The 19,089-nt window shown below is 41.1% G+C and overlaps 1 protein-coding gene across 3 annotated transcripts in view; it reads left to right on the top strand.

Moving 5' to 3' along the window:
- The window catches only part of SLC4A11 (solute carrier family 4 member 11), a 95,916-nt gene that overhangs the window by 58,274 nt on the left and 18,553 nt on the right, over positions 1-19,089 (top strand). For all 3 annotated transcript variants that reach the window (XM_085223749.1, XM_085223748.1, XM_085223750.1), the window contains exons 9-16: positions 2,267-2,351; positions 8,942-9,067; positions 9,709-9,822; positions 10,649-10,781; positions 11,091-11,164; positions 15,335-15,584; positions 16,299-16,405; positions 17,569-17,737. In XM_085223749.1, coding sequence (XP_085079875.1) covers positions 2,267-2,351; positions 8,942-9,067; positions 9,709-9,822; positions 10,649-10,781; positions 11,091-11,164; positions 15,335-15,584; positions 16,299-16,405; positions 17,569-17,737 — 1,058 coding nt within the window. The remainder of the gene's footprint in view (positions 1-2,266; positions 2,352-8,941; positions 9,068-9,708; positions 9,823-10,648; positions 10,782-11,090; positions 11,165-15,334; positions 15,585-16,298; positions 16,406-17,568; positions 17,738-19,089) is intronic.

The raw sequence follows: 19,089 nt of genomic DNA, 5'->3' as shown, positions 1-19,089 counted from the left end.
GTCATGCCAAAAAGATGATAGGGCCATGAGAGAGCTGCCATGAATGGGAGTGGAAAAGAAGTCCAAGGAAACTCTTCCCACTGATCGGGAAAGAAGCAAGGAATGGCAACCCAAGAGATCACCAGCTCTTGAGAGTGTGAGGAAGCAACTCCAAGAAGGAGAATGAAGTAAATGAAGTGACAGCACTGTCCTTAAGATATACATTTCTAACTCTTGGGAGAGTTGAGTGTTAAGTTAGAGCAAGAGAAGGTAAGAGGAGGATAACTTGTACAGGATAAACAATGTTCCCCATATTTGATGTCAGTGGTCTCTATAGAAACAGCACTGAGGCTTAGCTTGACATCCTCACTCCAAGCCAAACTTGCCCACAGGCAAGAAATAAATGCGTAAAGAAGGGTTCAAGGGTCTCAAACGTAACCTCCTGCCTCACCTTTTCTCAAATTTGCCTCAGTGTGCCTTGTGGGACACCAAGATGAGTACATTTTTGCGTTCCCTGCTTCCTACAAGCAGGCAGCTTGCATGAGCAGCCCCATCCTGCTCAGCCTCAGGCAAGCAGCGAGTGTGTGGCTTCTTCCCCTCAAAGGTGAGCTGCTCTGAGCATCCTTTTCCCATAGTCACTGCAGTGAGAGAAGTAAACATATTAGTCATTAAAGCCATTGTGATTCTCCGGCTGTCTCATGCCTTTAGGAATGTCTTTCTGGGGGGAGAAATTAAATTGCTTTTTAAGTGCATATGGCTTTGATGTCCAAATATGCCTGTTGATTTGAGTTCATAGTTGTTTTTTTTTTCCCCAGAAATACTTAAAATGCAGTTATGTTATACTATTTGTTTTCCTTTCCTACTGGTTGTTCATTGCAGTGAGCTGAAACTCTCTACAAGTACTGGAGGTATATTGGCAAAGTGCAACAGAATTGACTTACTTGGGATGTAAGATGTGATAAGGACTGATAAAGGAGTTAGAGCTTTGAGAGAGCTTTTGCACCTGAAACACCCTAAGTGTTTGATGTGCTATGGTGTATTCCCTTTGTAAGAGACATTTTCTTATTCTGTTTGATGTTGTGACATGACTGAATTTCCAGGTACTGCAAGGCAGGTAAGAAAAAGCAAAGCTGCGTGTCTGTTAAGAGAGTGGGGCAAGGTCAGTCCTTTCCATAGCAATAGCTTCCATCTATTTCTACACAAAGCAGACAAACATGTAGAAAGATGACCTCTGTGCAGGCTTAAGATGGTCTGTTAATATAGAATTCATCTGTGACTTTCTTCTCCCTTCACACTTCCTTAGCAGTGTCCCTTGTTCTGCAGGAAACATACAATATCTTTCATGAGGCAGTTGGGATAATTAGCACTGTATTAGGCTGCATTTTCTTTTTGGAATAGCATGTGTACTCTGAGTTGAGGATAACAGGGAACATTGACGCTTTCCATGTGCTTTTCTTAATGATGTAGTTGAGAACTGGGAGGCTGTAAGTCAATAGCAGCTGTCTTTTATTTCTATAAAGCTCCTTGTTGCTTGTGTTATGCATCAGTTCACATGTACAAGCATATTGCACCTTGCAGCCCTCAGAGCACAAGTAAAAGGGAATATGTCAGGTTTCTGTAATCATTTCACAGCGATCTTTCTGGTTTTTAATAGACAGAAACTACAGTTTGATTGTGTGAAGTTACTTCAGCCCGTTCCCTTTGAGCTGAGTTGGGGATGTAAATGGTCTTAGTTCCCAGACTATACCAGTTTGAGGTGTTCTCTTTTGTGACCATGGTAAGGGAAAGAGCACTTTGTGCAGATTCTCTTACACATGTTTCACGTGGCTTTTGGGAAGAATTTCCTGGTGGGATATATCAACAAGTTGTCCGGAGCAGTGGGGGAGGGCTCCTTATCCTCATGTTTATCCTATGGGTACCCAGATGTTATCCCTATGCCCTGAGGTCTAATCCAACTGTTGGCCAAGGGGTGTCTTGGGCAGGTCTCTTCAATGCTGTGCATCAGCTTCCCTCATCTACAAAGCAGGGACGTGGATATGAATAGGAGGAGAAAGAGGGAAGGAATAGAGGAAAATAGGGTGGTCTGGGGGATTTTTCTCTTACAGTGCTTTTCAAGATGTAGTTTGAAGAGTGAAGGGTCTATTTTTATTATCACTATTACAAAATCCAATTTGAATGCCTATTCAAAATGACCAGTGTTGCTCCTATCAGTATTGAATAAGGAGGTTAATCTTTTTGACAATGCACGAGCCTTTAAACTGACACAGCACTTCCTTCTTTTCTTCAGCTGCATGAGTTTCTCAATGTTGGCAAGGGGATTTTTGATGACATTGCACGAAGATTTCCAGTGTACGCGTTGGACTTCACTGATGGTATGTTGGCCAGTATTTATGGAAACATCGGCCCAATTTTTGAATTTGTGATATGATGTCCTGTTTACAGTGTGCATTGAATGTGTTCTTTGATATGTGTAATAGCTCTCTTATTTCTTATTTAAACAAGTGTGTTGACTAAAGCCTATGAATAGGCAGCAGCGCACATTGTAGATGAGAAGCTTGCAGTATTCCCTTAATGAAGATGATAGCTGTATGTAGATGAGGATTTTAATTCTTATTAAGCTATGAGGCGATTAAGTGGATTGATCATTGTTGTGTGCAAACACAGTTCAACTCATTGCAAACTAATTAGTCAGCAGTGGCCTAATAGACCCTTTTTGCTGTCCTTGCAAGCCAGTATCAACAGTAATTATGGTGATGCAGTGGGAGTAGAGAGTGCTTAAACAAAACCTGAGCTGCAGTAACTTCAGCTCAGTGCCTCTTAAAAACAGAATATAGCTTGTTTTCTGTAGTCAGATCATAGAAGCAGTAATATGGTGTTTATACTGAGCCTCAGGTGTGGGACACTGAGTAGTTCCCACAATAGCAGTGTTGCTTTTCAGAGTTTTCTCCCCTTTCTACTTGCTGGCTTTTACTTCCAGAGGTTCTTCTAACCCGTGAAAAGTCTTCAGAGCAAACCATAATTTCAGAGCCTCTGTCTCACATCAAAGCTTGTTCAGTTCCTTACAGCTTTTGGGGGAGTTTATTAATAATTCAATCATCTGGAATCAACCCCAAAGAAGTTTGCGTAAACAAAAGATGTAGAGTGTAGGCAAGGAGAATCTGGGAGATCATCAAATGCCTTTCTGCTATTAAACTCTCTTTAGCCCAAGGCACAGTTGTCCCAGTACACTCCCTGCACTGCCTTTTTGCAAGTGGTGTAAGAAGACAAGATTCATACACAAGCATTTTGCAGTTGGTGGCACCCATTCTGTTGTAAAGAATGAAATGGAATTTGCTTCCACTTCATATCGTGGTTGTGCTGGATACTCTTTACAAGTGCTTTGTAACTGCTGGAATGGAACTGTTTCTGTGAGGCCTAAGATTAACAGAGGGCGGCTCTATGTGAAGTCAAGCTTAGGCAATGTTTTTATGGGGATTGAGGGCATATTGAGAAGGAAGAGCGTTAAGAAATTGTTTTCACAGTAGGAGCCTGATGAAAAACACAAAAGTGATTTCTTGGCTAGAAGCACTAGCATCAGATCTGACAGAGGATATGAGCTCCAAATTTTTACACCCCTGAAATGGTTTCAGGGTGCTTTGTTTCCATGGCTATTGTTTTGTAGAGCTTCCAGATTCCAACTGATCATTGTAAAGGGAAGGGAAGTGAATAAGGATCTTGCAGCATAGAGAAGCATCCTTTTAGGAATGCTGAGACTTAGCTGCACCTACTTGCTGTACTTATGGCTGTCCATTTCCTGAGTGTGCAGCAGGTTAACAGGCAGAAGTGCATCGTTTGGTCATGTAGCCAACAGGCTTACAGCAGCTTTGAGAATCCATTTTTGGGTTCATGTTGTTGCTCTCCATGCATCCAAAATAACTATTGTTCTGCTTCTCAGTCTTGACCCTGCCAACTATAGCCGAGTTGGCAAGCTTTTTGCACACCAATGTATGTAGTAGATCCAGATTGCCCTAGACAAGATGCTGGAGTTGACTGGCTTGGGAGCGCTGTTCGTTTGGCTGCCTCTGAAATACTGCTGTGGTGAGAATGCAGCATTGCAAATATTGCAGAGAATTGTTCTGGTGTTATACAGCTGTTGGAGAGAAAAGATGCTGAAGTGAGCTGAGCTGAACGTGAAGCTCGAAGCAGCTTCGTGCAGCTCGAAAGTGAAGCTCACCTTAGAAGGAGTCATGCTCTCTTTCATGCATGATACAGGGAAGGGAGGAGAATTTCTAAAGGCCTGGAAGTACTTCTATGTGCTACTTCCCAGAAACTGGAAATTAAGATAAATTCTTTAAAAAGATCTCAGGAATGAAAACCAGATGGAGTAGAAAGTATCTGCCATAAACCACCAAGACCGAAGGTGATCAACAATGTGAAATTCCTGGACCATCTCAAAGCAGCAGTGCACCTAAACATTAGGGATTTGAGCTATCCAAATAGCTGTACTCCAGACAATCACACATGCATCATCAAAGAACTTTGAATAGCTAAGATGCCTCTTTGCTAAATGGTTGGAATCTAAATCCTTAATCTGAGAAGCATCCTGGGATTTTGGTTGAGATAGATAAACCGATTAAAGCTGGGTGATAAATAAGGCTTTTGTAGGGTCAGCAAGTATTTTGTCAGTTGGACTTTTTTGTGTGATTGATCTTATTCACATGCTGCAGAAAGCTGGCCTTTAAATTATCCTTAGCTGTTATGTGGGAGAGAACAGAAAAGAGTCTTTTTTTAGTTTCCCCCAGATTAGGAGTTAGTTGAGCTTAAATTTGCTTTGGATTGTAGAAGTCTTCAATGTCTGAACATGCAAAGAACAAAGAGCTTTCTGAAGATTTTCTCCAGAAATGATGGTACAAGTGGCTTGTAGTAAACAGATTTGGGCGGGAGCATCTGAAGATGAAAAATATGATTACGCTGAGCCGAAGGAAAACGTTTGATTTTTCCTTTAAATCTAGGGTTTAGTCAATTTGATGTGTAGTCTTTTCTTAATGACTGCGTTGTTCAACGATCTTTCTTTTTTGAAGCAAAACTTGTACAGAACTTCTTCCTGATCTTGTCTTGTCAACAGTTTCAGAACACTTGTGCTACCAATTATTTATTACTCTAGAATTCAATTGAAGCTTAGTAGCTTCTTGAAACTTGTGAATTTTGAGGCTGGTTTGAATGAAAGAAGGGACTCCCACAAGGTGCCTGGACTCAGCTATAAGTTTCTTGCCACCCCTTGAAGACCCTACTCTTATTCCTTGGCTTATATTTCCTGGTACAACACGGAGGAATTAAAACAGTACATGGAGTGCTCGGGGAAACTTGAGGTGTCTGAAGCTCTTAAGATGAGCTTCAGTGTCGGATTCTGCTGTATCCCTTCACGTCTGAGGGAAGGAAGATGAATAGAAGAGATAAGGGTGAGGTTTATTGAGATTGTTTGCCCCTAGCTGTGGTGGGTGGAGAGTTGGCTGGATCTGTTGATTTCTCCCTGTCCTTGGTCCTGCAGCGGTCCCTAATCAGTTCCTGTGAGTTCCTCTGCCAGTGACATCCTCAGGGGTTGGTGGCATTTGTACATATTATTTGTTTATTCACCGTTCCCTAGTCTGAGCATATTCTTGGCTTCTCTGCCCCAAGGTCAGCTGGATCTACTTTTCTAGTTCTTAGTCTTGCTTGTTGTAGTGTGATTTACTCTTTGTTGGACTTAGGGAAGATTCATCTTCTGTGTGTCCTTAGGAAGTTGGGTGGACTCCAGCAGCTGCTAACAGGAGTAAAAACCCAGCTTGAGGGCTTTAGCAGAAGTAATGTTTTGCTTTTTTATGGCTTAATACGTGGAAGGCTATAGATAGTGTTAATATTAGCTTCTAACCATTGAATGATATTTCTTTTGTCAAGGTTTTAATAGACATATCCTTGCTGCTGTGATGCAAATTGGTTTAATTAAGCCTACTTTGCATTAGATACTTCGGAGAATTGGGAAGGAACTTCAGCTGTCAGATGAATCATGGACAGTCCATCTCAAGTTGGATTCAGTAAATGTACAATTAGTAGACGTAAGGAGCTTCAGTGCCAGCCCTGGACCTGCAAGTCTTTAAATTACTGTTGCAGAATCCCAGGCAAAGTGAGGCCAACAACGTGGTATTCTCTGAAACTCTAACCTTGTCATTTTAAAAGAAAAAGTCACTTCTGAAATTCAAGCAAGTAAAATAGAGCTGTCATGTTGATGAACATAATCACTTCCCCTTTCAATGTGTAGATGTACCTTAATTTCGAGGGATTGCTTCAGTAATAGTTAATTACTCAAATTTCACAGCTGAACTAAGTTGACTTTTGGCTACAAATTGATGTGCTGCTGTTGGAGTGACACATTTTTCAATGGCTTTATGAGCCTGCTGCAGGTGAAACGCTGGCGTAACGCAGCCCATCTTTTTAGAAATGAAGTAATGACGGTTTCCAGATTGCTAATAACCCTGAAAATAGGTAGCCAGATGTTGATTTCAGAAAGGTAAAAGGTAAATTGTGACTAATGCTGGAATTTAGTGCTCGTCTCAGTGGAGTCTGTACAAGGAGGAGGTACTTGCTCATGATTTTAACTGCAATTAGGGAGCGATCGATAATATTTGTGAAAGGGTACGTTAAATTTGATGTAGTTATCTCCATTATGAAGTGAATTTTTCTGCCACCGGAAGGGTTTCTTTGCTCTTTGGATCTCCTGTGACTGAAAATGAACTAAAAGTTTGCTTCTGCTGGGAATCTTGGACTCAGCCATAATGCTGCATAAGGATCTCTGTGATCAGCAAAGACTCCTGCTCTAACGCTTGCTTGCCAAGCAAGGCTGAAGCCAGAAGCCAAGCATAAGTTTTAGAGAGGCCCTTCAAGGCTGCTTCTTTCTACCTGCTTATACCATGGTTTGCTTAACTGAGATTTTAGAACCTCATCACTTACAAACCCTTCTGTGTTTAGAAAATGAGTCTTTTCTTTCATCTGTTGTTTCTTTGTCCTTTTATGAATGCAAAGCTTTCAAGAACTGTTGCTTCTGATCTTTCACATTGGAAAGACTCCTTTGTCCAAAGAAACCTGTGTTCTGGAGCCACGTTGTTCTCAGAGGAAGGAGTGACAATCTCTACTTGTAAAACTAATGCTTAGTCTCCTCTTTGTCCTGCAGAACCTTTCAACCTTTCTAAAGGTCTCAGGCACTTGGGAGTGTGAGGTGGGAGCCTGTAGCTGTTTAACTTGATCACATGAGAACACTTTATCTGGAAAAAGAACATTTCAGGCCCTGTGGTTGCCAAGAGTGGTCAGGAATGTGGTCTGTGGTTTCTGAATCTTCACGATACACTGAAAAGAATCTGCCCTGAAACAGCTGGTCCCATGACTCTTGGAAGGTCAGGCTTATATTTGCATGCTTGAGATGTCTTCTGTCAAGTTTCAGCTCTCCCTGTTTTCTTATTACTTTTTTAAGGATGCTGAGCATCATTCCTATTTGTGTCTACTTCTCAGGTCTGCAAACGGGAGCCTTCATAAGGCGTCCTTTACTCATATGGCTGCTCGATCATTAAACATTTTTTTTTTTGGCTATTGCATCCTCCTTCTGTCTTTCTCTGCACTGCAAGCGGTGCACAAAACAGATGTTAGATAAGGATCTGGAAGTCATCGAGTGATTGACAATCACTGGAGTGAAAAGCAATCAGCTGTGGCAGTGCCCTGATTTTCTGTGTGACACCAACAGCCTCAGATGCAAAACACAGTTCTCAGATCCAACTCTTGTGCTGGTAGCTTCCTTTGGCAAGAGCCTGATGGTAGCAGAGGCTTAGATGGGCATTTGGGAGCTTGGAGGCAGGTGGGTGGGAGCTCCTTACTCATGTGGCTTCCACAAAAAGGAAAATGGATGACTCCAAATCTGCACAAGTATTTCAGCAGAGGCATCATTGAGAATGGTGGCACAGGCAGACTGTAGGCTTAAGTGTTGGCTTTTTTTTATTTTGGAGGAGATTCTTTCTGCCCTAACCATTCTGAGGCTGCTCAATGCAAAAAAACAAAACAAAACAAAAACTCACAAAAGCTTACGCTCTTCTTGAGCAATGTCAGCTGTTGTCATCTTGTATCCTTTCCCTCAGGGGTGATATGAGCTCACTGGGGATGGACATCAGCCTGAAAACAGGAAAGGGAAGGGAAGCTACTTCAGAGGCCCTTAAATTCATGTTATGACACTTTAATTCTCTTTCTGGCTGCTTTTGTTACAGCTCGATGTGTTTTTTCCGATGGAGATGAGAAGGGGTGAGTGGCTGGAAAAGAAGCCATTCTTTCAGAAAGGCTTTTTTTAAAGCAAAACTCTTTTAATGTACGCATTCCTGACCTCTTGTGCTATTTGTTTTGATAAGTCTGCTAGCACTAATTGGCTCAGAAAAGCACATTATTGATTCAAGCCTTATAATCTCAGGTTTCTACCTAGGGAAAAATGAAGTGCTTCATGTTTTCCTGCCTTGAGCATTGTGAGTTGCAATGGCAGGTGATCATCGTGAAGCCTGTTAGGGACATAGTACAGAATACCTATAAAGTTGGTATTAAAAAGGCAGGAGGTGGGAGTTTATGAACACTAACATTCTGACTTCTGCTTTGATCCTTTTCCGAGCTTCTTAAACTGGCAAAACTGAACAAGCAGCTCCCGGGATAGGATTTCATGTTTTGGTGATGCCAGAAGTGCCAGCTGAAGCAGCCTGTATTGTGGTGCTGTTGGGAGTGCTTGTTCTGGTACTAGGTGCACAGGAATGCAGTTGTGCAAAAGCAAGTGCCAAAGACTGCCTATAGTTTTAGACTAAAGTGGATTACGTTTCTCCTGATGTGTCTTAGTATTAAAAGATCTAATGGCACATATGCTTTTTCTGAACAAGATTTCAATGATTTCCAAATGTGCAGCACTAACAACTTCTTGGGTTTACACTAGGTATTATTGGAAACAACAAGGCTATAGGAAAATACATCACAACTATGATTTTTCTGTATTTCGCCTGCCTCCTTCCATCTATTGCTTTTGGGTCCCTCAATGATGAAAACACCCGAGGAGCTATTGGTAAGTTTATCCTCTTTCTATCTCTTTATTATTCCCATGTGTTCAAGTTGGGTAGCCCCAGTCACTCAGTTTTTATAGTTTTTTTCTTTGCTGAATAAAGCATCACTGAGTGATCTTCAGTTCATGATTTTTCTGATAAGTCAGGTTGACTATTTGGGGGTAATATCATCAGACGTGAAAAGCTAGAACTATACCCTTGTTTTATTAAATAACACTTGCTTTCTAACTATGCAGTGTACTGCACATACATTTTCCCCAGACAAGCTGCTGGATTTTAATCCAAACTTGATTAGCAGTGTCCAAAATGCTGATAGAGTGGGGGATGTGGTGTTCTGCCCCAGTTGTGTCCCTGAAGCAGTTCATACAATTTAGTTAAAATTCTGTCCCAAAGGTCTTCTGGATTGAACTTGTTGACATCCTAAATTATTAGACTGTTGGACTTGATGATCTTTGTAGGTCCCACGCTTGGCTATTTAGTTATACTAGTTTGCCAGCATAGGGTCACTTCATGCTTTCACAACGTCTCACCTCTATGCATTCTAAGTATTCCTCTTATTCATCAGTGAGTCTGCTCTGTAAATAACAGAATTCTTTGGTTAGAAGGAAAAATGCTTCTTTCCTTCCTTCCCAATTACTCATAGATGTGCAGAAGACAATCGTTGGCCAGTGTATTGGAGGGCTGCTTTATGCACTCTTTTCGGGGCAACCTCTCGTCGTGCTCCTGACTACAGCTCCTTTAGCACTCTACATTAATGGTAAGTCTGTTAAATGTGTACACTGATTTGATTAAGATTAGTGAGAAGTGACTCCGTGTGAGAATCTTGCAACCCTACTAGAGTTCTAGTTGCATTTCTTTTTCTTAAGTCAATTCTAAAGGGCTACGTTTGGTGCTGGGAGAAGAAGCTCGATGCATGTTTAGTTAAAGAGACTTGGTTTTAATGGAACGATCTAGGGAAGGAAAGAAAAAGTCATGAGAATAAGCATTTGTGCTTCAAGGGAGAAATCTTTTTATCTGGCTACTTTCTCATGGAGCTGCATTTCACCACCTTGAGGATAAGAGCCAGCAATGAGGGATCTTTATCACTCCGATACGGTGTGATAAGTAGCTTTCCAGTTACAGCTGGGAGATTATACTACTGAGCCAGAGATGAAAAGAAGCAAACTCAATCAGTATCTCTAGAAACAATTGAATGGACTTCAATTAAGTTGGAAAGTTTTAGTCTGCAGTGCACTGACAGAGTAAACGTGGTCCAAAAACATGCATGAGATCCTTTTCTCAACAGCACCTGAGTTGTCATAAAGAGCAAATTCTAAGGAGGATTTTGTGGCCTTAATATATAGGAAGGATGCTTTGAGCAGTGTGGAAAAATGTTTTCCAAATATTTCTTTGCTCTATTTCTAGTGGCTAGGGGGGCAGGAGAAAAAAGATTGATCCAATGCTTGTACAGGGAGTATAAAACAGATTTAATGGTGTCTGCTATAGGTGTGGTTGGGCAAAGTCTTAAAATTAGTTTTTCTTTTTGCCATCAAGCAAATGAGAATCTCAGCTTAATCTGATGTGTGAATGCTTCAATTCTGCAGTCATTCGAGGAATCTGTGATGACTACAACTTGGATTTCAGTGCTTTCTATGCTTGGATTGGACTGTGGAACAGCTTTTTCCTTGTGGTGTACTCCCTCTTTAATTTCAGTCTTCTGATGAAGCTCTTTAAAAGGTAGCTATTTTCAAGAAGTCATATTTTGATCAGATTATTCAGCAAATGGAAAAATTACACATTCCACAATCTCCTTAATTACAAACTTGCTGCAAAATGTATTTTGCGAGATGAAGCTGGTATCATTTTGGCTTATTGTTCCAGCTTGAAAGAAGCTTTAAAAGATTCACTGGGTTTTCTTTCCTGAGTTAGAGTCTAACTATAATTTGTACATTTTGATGTGAATGCATGAATATGCTGATTTTCTTTGAATGGAGTTGAATGCATGCTCTGCTAATAGCTATATTAATTCACGGAATTTTTTCACAGGTCAACAGAAGAAATAATTGCACTTTTTATATCAATTACTTTTGTGCTTGATGCCTTCAAAGGCATTATTAAAGGTAAGTCTTGCAACAGTGTTCTTCAGTCCAGATCTCTGCTTTGCTTTGTTGCCACAGGGAAATATGAGGCTGCAAATATGCATGACATTTCCTTGATCCGTGTTCATTCAGAGTCTTCAGTAAAAAATCAAAGTGCTTGAGACACAAGCAGCAATGTGTCAGCAGTTTACTTGGAAATGTGAAACTTCTATTAGCTCTCATTTCAGTTGGCTGAGATAGGATTAGGTAGAGAAACCATATCAGTGAGAGTCTTCCCATGAATGGTCCTGCCAAAAAGAAGTCTTATTAAATGCAGAATTTTCTCCACACCACATTGTTGAATGTGTTCAATTGGAGGCAAAAGATATGTTGAGATTGTCCATCCTTATGAGCTGAGATCTCCTTCTCCCTTGATGGTAACCTAGTGACTGCAGTGCCTTCTAGCATGCTCCCAAACTATTCAATCCTCTCCAACCACCACCTCCCCATTTATGGGTTAACTTGTGTACTCACAGGAGCAGCCTTTACAGTTTCTATGGCACTCTCAAGTAAAAGTTATCTACAGAAATGTCAAGTTGGATAGCAGCCTTTCTGTTCATCCAACCCAACAAGAAGCTAGCAAGTCTACGTTGCTTTCACGATCAATTGTTCAACCACTCAAAGTTTGATATCCTTCAAGATGTGCTTAACAATACTGAATATGGAGCATGTTCTCCAGGCCCTGAGGCTTGGCTTTTTGTGGTATCTTGTTTGCAAGGAGGCTGCAAAATACTTTCAAGCAAGAAATTTCCTGGCTTTATTGAGTATCTATCAACTAGCCTGCAAAGACAAAGCTCAGTGAAGGAGGGAGCTGCTCTGGGATATTTTGCTGCCTTCTTGCTTAACGTGCAGCTGTGTGTGGTACTTGAAGTTTGTTCTGTCAGTGCCCTGCTCTGAAGGCGTGGAACATTTTCCCTGTAGCACTAGGCTGTTATTCGGCAGTATTCAATTGCTCTGTGAAAATCAGTACATGTTTGCAGTTGTTCTGTAGTGTGGAGTTAATTCTGCATAGCAAAGGCATGGGGTTATGGGTTAAAGGTGAGGAAAGCATCCATTTATCTCTGCTACCAAACTTTCATGAATATATGTGAGTATTAGTTCAATCAGTGCATTGCACTGGGGACAGTAGAGGAGGCTGGCTGTTAATGTGATTAGTGAATTAGACTAATTAGTCTAATTTTCCTTTGAACTTGGAAAGGGCTGTTTATAGGAACAATGGTAATAAAATCAAGCCAGCACTCTGCTTGTTCACCAGCTCCTGTTGGCTTGAGCTGCATCTGGGAGCACTGAATTCATCAGCAGATGAGACCCTGTGTCCAGCCAGGTTCCCAGGTGCAGAAGGGCAGTGATGTTGGCAGGCACGGCCTTGATCCTAAACCCTCTTGGTGCTCATATTTAAACAGATGACACCAGTATAGCCACGTGCTCATCTTTCTTCTTCCGCTCCAGTCTTATAGCAGAAGGTGATACTTACTTAACTCTCAAAATAAGGATTGAACAGTTAGGTAAAAGGAGAAAGCTGGTACTGGTAAAAGCTATCAGCAACGTTAAGTCTTCCTTAAGGCTAAAGGATATGTTCCTTTTGCTCAGATGTATTTTCCTTAGTCTGCTGATAGCCTTGGTTTTTGTAAGATACCATATGCACGCAGGAAAGAGATGGGGGAGGGCTGCAACCCCGTACAGAGGAATTGGGCCAGGTGCATCAGCCATCCCCACTGACACTGTTTTCAGCGTGTGGCCCAGCCACCAAAGCTGTATTTGTTTGATCTTGACATCTGCACTCTGCAGGAAACGACGACTGACTGGCTGAAGCAAACAACACAAGTTAATGTTGTTGGAAGGAATTTGAACGTGCGCTAGGCTTGAGGATGGCTCTGTTTCAACTGGAGCACCACCTGCTTTGCTCTGAATGGGGCAGCAAGATCCCCGTAGCTCTCAGTTAGAAAAACATCTGAAAATGACAAAATCTGTAGCAATTTTTTAGTATTTTATAGCAAGTTGTTCAGAGAAACGCCCTCGATGCACTACTGCCTTGACACATTCTCAGCTCACTAAGATATGAGGGTAAATAAGCCAGAACGCTTCTTCCTCTTATATTTAGGGTTAACTGGAGCAGTCCTACCTAGTTTTGAGGTGGGTGCAAATTGAACTGCAGCCCAAGAGGTGGTGCACATAGCTGTGGTCAACCCTCAATCTACTAAAATGTAGGAAATGCAACATGGTTTGGGGAATTGAGAAAATCCCCAAGACACAAAACATTATTATATAAATAACTTGAATTTTTGTTTGTATGAGCTCAAATCTAAATAGAGGCATGTCAATGTATTCTGCATAGCACATGCAATTCTGCAACTGTTGGTTTATCACAGGCTCAGTAATTGTGTACATCTCTAGGACTTAATGACTGAGAGGGTCTGCTTAGACAGTGAGCAGGCTTTCAGCTCTGATCAGCTACTGATCCCCAGGAAAATACCCCCAGTAATCATTTCTGGGATGACAAAAGTGTCCTTTAGTATTCAGAGACAGAAACAGCAAATGCTCCAACAACCTGTCCCGTGCTAGTTGCAGCGGTGATCTGTGCCTCAATTTACCTATTTGCAAAGCAGACCTGGGTGTCCTGACTGGGCTGGATGCAGCTGTGAGGATAGGGAGGAAATAACAGCAGAGCCTCTTCCGCAGCACGCGATGCAGAAGTGCGTGGTGTGAAGGGAGGTCGTAACAGGATTGCTCCTTACTGCAGGAGGTTCTCATGATTAAAACTGCAATGTTCTCCTCATTTCTGGCTCATGCTGAGAACAGCATGAAAAAAAGAAAAACAAGAGGTGCTTGGGGTTTTTCATGGAATGGAAAGAGTGCATGGTACAGAGTGCTATGAAGGGTGTTTTGGACTGAGTTTGCTGTATTTTTGTCTAAAGGAGATGCTCTTGCCCCAAACTTCTGAGTTTCCCTTGTGAAGCCTGAAGGAGTATTTTGCCTAAAGCAAAGAAAGGCAGAGGGGCTACCAAGCTCTGACATGGTGGTTTCCATCCTCCCATGTTTCCCTTTTTGTGTCAGGGGAGAGCCAGCTGTCTGCTGGCTTCCAGTTACAACACAGATCCATTAAGGCTGGAAAAGACAGAACACCAAGTCCAACCCATCCCACCATGCCCACTGACCACATCCCTCAGTGCCACATCTCCACAGTTCTTGAGCACCTCCAGAGATGTGTCTGTGCCAATGCCTGACCACTCTATTGGAGAATAAATGTTTCTTAATATCTGATCTGAACCTCCCTTGGAACAACTTGAGGCCATTACCTCTCTACCTACTTCTTGTAGGAAGACTACCAGGGCTAATGCCCATTTGTTTTCACTTGTTCCTTGTGACACCTCCAGGCTTTTACTCCAGAAAGAGGCAAAATTATGCCAATGCTGCATTTGTATGCTTGGAGCCAGACAATACCATACAAAAGGGAACTTGGCTAAATACTCAGGAGCAAGAGTACATTTAGAACTGTTAATTACTTGTATCAATGACTCTTAACTGAGCTAATCTAATACATTTATGTTCAGGTCCAGAGGCATTACTATTTCACTTGTTCAGGTTTATTTCAGATGCTTTATAACTCTATCTCAATTTGCAGTGTGATTTTTAAATGTTCTGCCAGGTTTTGCATATCATCAACACTTATCTTTAAATCAGGAGCAGTCCTGGAGGAAAAGTAATTACTGTGCATTGTGCAGTCCTCTTACGGTTCTAAGTAGCCTGTCTGCTCTTAATTTTTTCAGAGATCTTAATGTAAATTTTTAGCAGCTTGCTGAAGTCTGATGTTTGTTTATGTCTAAGAGCAGTTCCTCCAACGAGGGCAACAAAATCACGTAAATAATTAGCGCTATAGCGCTATAGTTCTTACAATTCATATCTGTTGCTTTAGATGAGCGTAATTTTTACTTGGTGAAAAGGAGTGAAAAGAAAAATCTGTCAAGTGCTGTCTTTGTAAGAGAAGCAGCTCTCCTGATTTCTTTTCTCTGGCTTGAGGGGTAGAGCTATAAACCTGGTGAAGCATAACGTTAATAATACTGTATGATCAAGCAAGAAAAAAAAACACATTATTTTACTTGCTCTGATTGTCACAAACCTATCCTAATGCTTGCCTGTTGGTTGTTTGTACAGTTTTTAAGAAATATTACTACCATGGGCGCACAGGAGACAGTTACTTGGAAAAAGCACGAACTGATGCTATTCCAAGCCTCGGCATCAATACCACCTTCTTGATGAATTCATCAGTGAGCAGATCCATGTCCCTAGAGAATCAAACAGGCACGCATGATGTGCATTATGGACGTGAAACTGCCGTCCTTAGTCTCATGTTGATGTTGGGTACCCTTTGGCTTGGTCATACGCTCTATCAGTTTAAGAAAAGGTGAGTTACTTTAGTCTTAGAGCTCAGACTACTGATTATTTCATATTACCTGTGAGGAATCAATAATGGCTTAGGTCCAAATTCTTGTAACCCGGTGAAATCAGGTGGAACTCTCCCATTAATGGTGGTGGAAGCCAAAACCAGACATGAACTTGGCTGGCCACCTGGAAAATGTTAGAGCAGGACAAAATGTTCTGTCACTGACTGATGCCCTTCCGTATTTGATTTGGCATCACAGGTGAATTTTTGGAAAGCTTTGGATGAATCATATCGAACATTTGGAACTTGTAACTCTCTCCAAATAAGCATTAAACCATTTTGGGGGGCAAAACCCCTGATGGTGTAGGAAAGCCTACTGGGAAGGTACCTCTGTGCTCTTGGAAACCAGATGCCCACTTCTAATGTGGTTTTAATACTATTGCCTTTAAAACTCTTTGAAATGGCCAAGCAAGTAATTAAAACTGCTGTGGAATTAGATGCCAGCTTGTGTCTTATTTTTTTGTTCTTTCTGGGTTTTTGCTTATGTATTCATCAACCTTCAAAGATGATAGATTTCATAGGGTTTAGGCTGAATTTAAGACTTTCTTCACTCCAAACGTCTCCTTAGAATGGCAAGATTGGACTGACTTTTCATTTGTTAATGTTAATGCTATCTGGATTGGGCAGCTGTCTCTTCAGTGTGGTGTTGATGGAAGTTTTGTCTTTAAATTACAGCCCGTATTTGCATGCAAGAGTCCGTGAAATTCTGTCCGACTGTGCCTTACCAATTTCAGTTTTGACTTTTTCTGTTGTGGGTTCCTATATCTTCAAGGAAATTGAAAGTAAGTTGTGTTTTTATTCTTCGCAGTGCTAAGGGATGCTATTCTGTCTGCAATTTAAGAAAAAGTTGAATCTGGAGAAGTTTGGCTACAAGTAAAAAATATAATAATAATCTTTGTTCCACCTATATAATATTATGAACACTGTTTGTACTGCCTCCCACTCCAGGAGTTCTAATTTCATCAGTATCAGATATAAGTCATTTGAAACCATAATCTAGCAGGACTGGTTAAAGTTTTCTCTAGATGAGTTATTTCAGCCTGTCTTTTCATTTAATTGTAATTTAGGTGTGTATCTCTTACAATAAAGAGAATCAACAATTTCTGGCAAAGAACAAAGAGCAGAGTAATTAGCAGGCAGGAAGGGTTTGTTGCCAGTTGTGCAGACGTAGAGTTGATGATCCCAGTCTGTCCTCTTTGTCTCCACTTGACGTTTTCCTAATTTAGGTGAAACGGTGCAGAGCATCTGGGCACTTTTAAGTTAGATGAGGAAATCTAAAAATGATACACCATTCACTGGCCACACAGATCAGCTTTTCCACATCAGGAAGTGATAATGGGGACAGGAATTGCATTGTCCCGTGGTGACGTGAGTGGGTGATATGAGGAAATGTATGGAAACGCATAAGAAATGGCTTTTTTTCTGTGATGACCATTCCATTCAGTTGGATTGCAGAATGTTTGGCTGTATGAAATTTACCCGTATGGATAGATTGTTTTTTTTTTTTTTTTTTTTCCCCTGGCAGAAAGCAGGGGCACAGCTTATTGCACGTGGGGAAGTTTTATGTAGAATAGCTCTATCAGTTGATGAACTGAGCAGGAGTCTACTGCTAGTTAGAAGTTTTCTAATCTAAAAAATGCTTCATGTCTGTGGAAAATGAGTTCCCCTTTTTTAAATTTGTTCAAAATAGGGAATGCTTCACTAGAACGAGCCATAACCCAATAAGTCAGGATGGTAGCCAAGCTCTTAGGGGATGAGGAAAACTGAACTATAGCAGCCAGATGGAGCTGTCTTCTATGGCCTTCTGGCTCCCATGTGTCAGAGCATCACGACTTATTTTCTGTGTTGGTTCCCTGTAGATCATAACGTGTGTAGAACTGTGTGAGTCTTTGTAGATGGTTTGTCAAGAAGGCATACCCTAATTCCATTCCTCTCCTCTTTGCAGTGTCCAAATTTAACTACAACCCATCTGAGAGCTTGTTTGTGCTGGCTCCTGTCCAGTCCCTCTCCATTGGTTCGGTGATGAGTGCTATGGGGCTGGGGTTCCTTCTCTCAATGCTCTTCTTCATAGAGCAGAACATTGTGGCATCGCTCACAAATGCTCCAGAGAACAGGTAATGCTTTGAACTTTCTGCTGTCCCTGTGTTAGGAAGGTTCTTCCTACCCTATTGACCTGTAACAATGGGATCTCAACTAGTGCTACAACAACAAAAGGAAATTCTCAAGTTATGTTCTACGTGTTTCTCCACGAGTAAATCTGTCTTCTGATAGCTTTATCCAAAATCCAGCTTGAATATTGGAATATTCAGGGCACGTTCTTTCAGAACTTCTCATCACCATCCCCCAAAACCTGATATCGTAGCAGTGAATCAAAAAATAATGCAAATCACTGATGAGCTCAATGCCTCAGCCTGTTTCTTCTTTGCCCCTGTGTGAAAGTTTTGTAGTTATTTGGTAGGGTTTGTTTATGGATGTACATCCAGATATGGCTTATGGAGCATCTGATCCATTTGGACATGTACACAGCTCTCTCAGAAAGGATGCCTTTTTGTAAATGATGAGTCAGTGATTTGCACAACTATCATAGCATCATTCACTGAAGCTGGGAATTAGGAGAGTGTTTGAAGCTATTTATCTCTAATTGAGAATGGGGAAGAGAAGTAAAATATTATATCTGATGTAGTTTCACTTTTATCTAGTAGATCTAATTTGTGTTTAAAGATTATTAAAATATTCATTTCTTTTTCTTTCAATATCACCTGATTGCAGTTGGAGGTTGAATGTCTATGACTTTCTTTCCAAAAGATACCGTGTTTCGGGGTTTTTCACTGGTGTGATCAAGGGTTCTCCTTGAACACTAATTCATGTGTTGTACTCCATGTTGTAGATAGAGTGACAAAATTAGAGGAGAAAAGATAAGCTCAAATTCAGTTGAACCAATTTGGTTTTCTTTGACTACATGGTTATTCCTGTTATCTTGATTATATCATCCCCCTTTCAGGTAAAGCATTATGTAAGTTTGTAATGTAAGTGGGTCATCTTTATCCCAGTATGGGTTGTTGTTTTCAATAGGGTGCCCTTAAGGAATGTAAAACATTTTGTATTTCTTTGTAGCATTTTTCATAATGCTGTGTACAGGGCTGAGCTTATGCTAGTCGGGTTTCAGGGTAGGGGTGTGGAAAGGAGGAAAATGGAGCTTGTTCTGTGGTGTCATCACAGAATAAAAATTCCATCACCTATTGCAACCAAACAGAATATGGTTTTTGGTGTCCTACTAAATATAGCAATTTCTTCCTGTAGAATAAGCAGGGAAAATACGTGCCTGAGAGCACACTGCTTTGGTAAAGAATAATAGAAGAAAGCTATGGGACAGTCCAAGAGATAATGGATTGGTTGGATGGTGTGAGAATAACCCAGGATAATACATCTACAGCTACTGTGTGTGTTGAGCTAGACAGAGGCTCAG

This window comes from Meleagris gallopavo, chromosome 4 (assembly GCF_905368555.1).
Source record: "Meleagris gallopavo chromosome 4, MGAL_WU_HG_1.1, whole genome shotgun sequence".
NCBI classification, from domain to species: Eukaryota; Metazoa; Chordata; class Aves; order Galliformes; family Phasianidae; genus Meleagris; species Meleagris gallopavo.
The sequence above is the reverse complement of the archived record's forward strand: the minus strand, read 5'-3'. Positions and strand labels throughout refer to the sequence as shown.